At 55.0% G+C, this 2,075-nt stretch overlaps 1 protein-coding gene across 1 annotated transcript in view; it reads left to right on the top strand.

Moving 5' to 3' along the window:
- Nucleotides 1-2,075, top strand: part of LOC106527684 (sodium channel protein type 4 subunit alpha) — a gene marked incomplete at its 5' end in the record, with an annotated part of 142,279 nt that overhangs the window by 81,797 nt on the left and 58,407 nt on the right. Inside the window, 2 exon segments of the mRNA XM_014022657.1 lie at nt 434-595; nt 672-866. Of these exon segments, the coding sequence (XP_013878111.1) occupies nt 434-595; nt 672-866 (357 nt within the window).

Here is a 2,075-nt window from a genome sequence, read left to right as displayed (position 1 = left end):
ACACACACACACACACACACACACACACACACACACACACACACACACACACACACACAAAATGCCCCCAAACTGGACCATGATGCTTTGTATCCATGAAAAAGTCCAGTGAACAGAAAAACCCAGATGAGACCAGACCTCCTGCTGTGACGAACAGTAAACACAGCGGACAGAGCGAGGCTTCAGCGAGGCAGACCCTCACAGAGATGAGTGCAGCCCCTCTTCATGTGTCCAGAGGATTGTCTCAGACGTCACTCTGATCATCGTCAGCAGAGAACTCCCTCCATCTATGTCGTCTTTCATCCTCCTTCATCCCTGCTGCTGTTTTATCCGGTTCATCTGGACTCACACCGCTTTAAATGTTGAAATACCTGAACTTCAACCTGCCGTGCTTTTATTCTGAAGGTCTGTCTCCTTCCTGTTTTGACCCCAGCTGCGAGTGTTTAAACTGGCTCGCTCCTGGCCGACCCTCAACACCCTCATCAAGATCATCGGGAACTCCATGGGTGCTCTGGGCAACCTGACGCTCGTCCTGGCCATCATCGTCTTCATCTTCGCCGTGGTGGGCATGCAGCTGTTCGGGAAGAACTACCAGGTGAGTCCTGGGGAGGGGCCTTCAGGTGGGGCGGGTCGGTGCACTGGTTTTACTGGTTGTGTGTCTGTCCTGTCAGGAGTGCACCTGTAAGATCTCCAAGGACTGCTCCCTCCCTCGCTGGCACATGAAGGACTTCTTCCACTCCTTCCTGATCGTCTTCAGGGTCCTGTGTGGGGAGTGGATCGAGACCATGTGGGACTGCATGGAGGTGGCGGGACAGCCGCTCTGCATCCTGGTCTTCATGCTGGTCATGGTCATCGGCAACCTGGTGGTGAGTCCACTGCCAGACTGGTTAGGGGGAGGGGGGAGGGACTTCCTGTGCTGGCCTGTGGTTAGCTGATCAGGTGACCTGTAGGAGGCGTGGCCTGAGAATCAAGTGACCTGTAGGAGGCGTGGCCTGAGAATCAAGTGACCTGTAGGAGGCGTGGCCTGAGAATCAGGTGACCTGTAGGAGGCGTGGCCTGAGAATCAGGTGACCTGTAGGAGGCGTGGCCTGAGAATCAAGTGACCTGTAGGAGGCGTGGCCTGAGAATCAAGTGACCTGTAGGAGGTGTGGCCTGAGAATCAAGTGACCTGTAGGAGGAGTGGCCTGCTGATTATTTGACCAGTAGGAGGGGTGGCCTGAGAATCAGGTGAGAGGTGGGGTTGTGTCCTGCTGACCAGGTGACCAGTAGGAGGCGTGGCCTGAGAATCAGTTGACTAGTAGGAGGTGTGGCCTGAGAATCAGGTGACCTGCAGGAGGCGTGTTCTGAGAATTAGGTGACCTGTAGGAGGCATGGCCTGAGAATCAGGTGACCTGTAGGAGGGATGGCCTGCTGATTATTTGACCAGTAGGAGGCGTGGCCTGAGAATCAGGTGACCAGAAGGAGGCGTGGCCTGCTGATTATTTGACCAGTAGGAGGCGTGGCCTGAGAATCAGGTGACCAGAAGGAGGCGTGGCCTGCCGATTATTTGACCAGTAGGAGGCGTGGCCTGAGAAGCAGGTGAGAGGTGGTGTGTCCTGCTGATCCAGGTGACTAGTAGGAGGCATGGCCTGAGAATCAGGTGACCAGTAGGAGGCGTGGCCTGAGAATCAGGTGACCTGCAGGAGGCGTGGTCTGAGAGTCTGGTGACCAGTAGGAGGCGTGGCCTGAGAATCAGGTYACCAGTGGGAGGCGTGGCCTGAGAKGCAGGTGAGAGGTGGGGGTGTGTCCTGCTGACCAGGTGAGCTGCAGGAGGCGTGGCCTGAGAATCAGGTGATCAGTAGGAGGCGTGGCCTGAATGTTTCCTCTGCTGTGTTTCTGGTGTTTCCTGGCTCTGGAGGTTGTTGGTTTGATGTTTTTAGGCCTCTTTGTGTTTAATGTGACCTGCTGTAAAACATCACAGCTTCTCTGAGCTGCTGTTTGTGCAGAAGAAGCTGGTTCAGGTGTGTGAGTGTTGGGGGGCGTGGCCTCTCGTCCTGTTGACTGAGCACATGAGCTTTTATAAAATGTCTTTAAAC

Source organism: Austrofundulus limnaeus, unplaced genomic scaffold (genome assembly GCF_001266775.1).
Source record: "Austrofundulus limnaeus strain Quisiro unplaced genomic scaffold, Austrofundulus_limnaeus-1.0 Scaffold337, whole genome shotgun sequence".
In the NCBI taxonomy this organism is placed as follows: Eukaryota; Metazoa; Chordata; class Actinopteri; order Cyprinodontiformes; family Rivulidae; genus Austrofundulus; species Austrofundulus limnaeus.
Note: the sequence above shows the minus strand (reverse complement) of the source record. Positions and strands in the feature narration are given on the sequence as shown.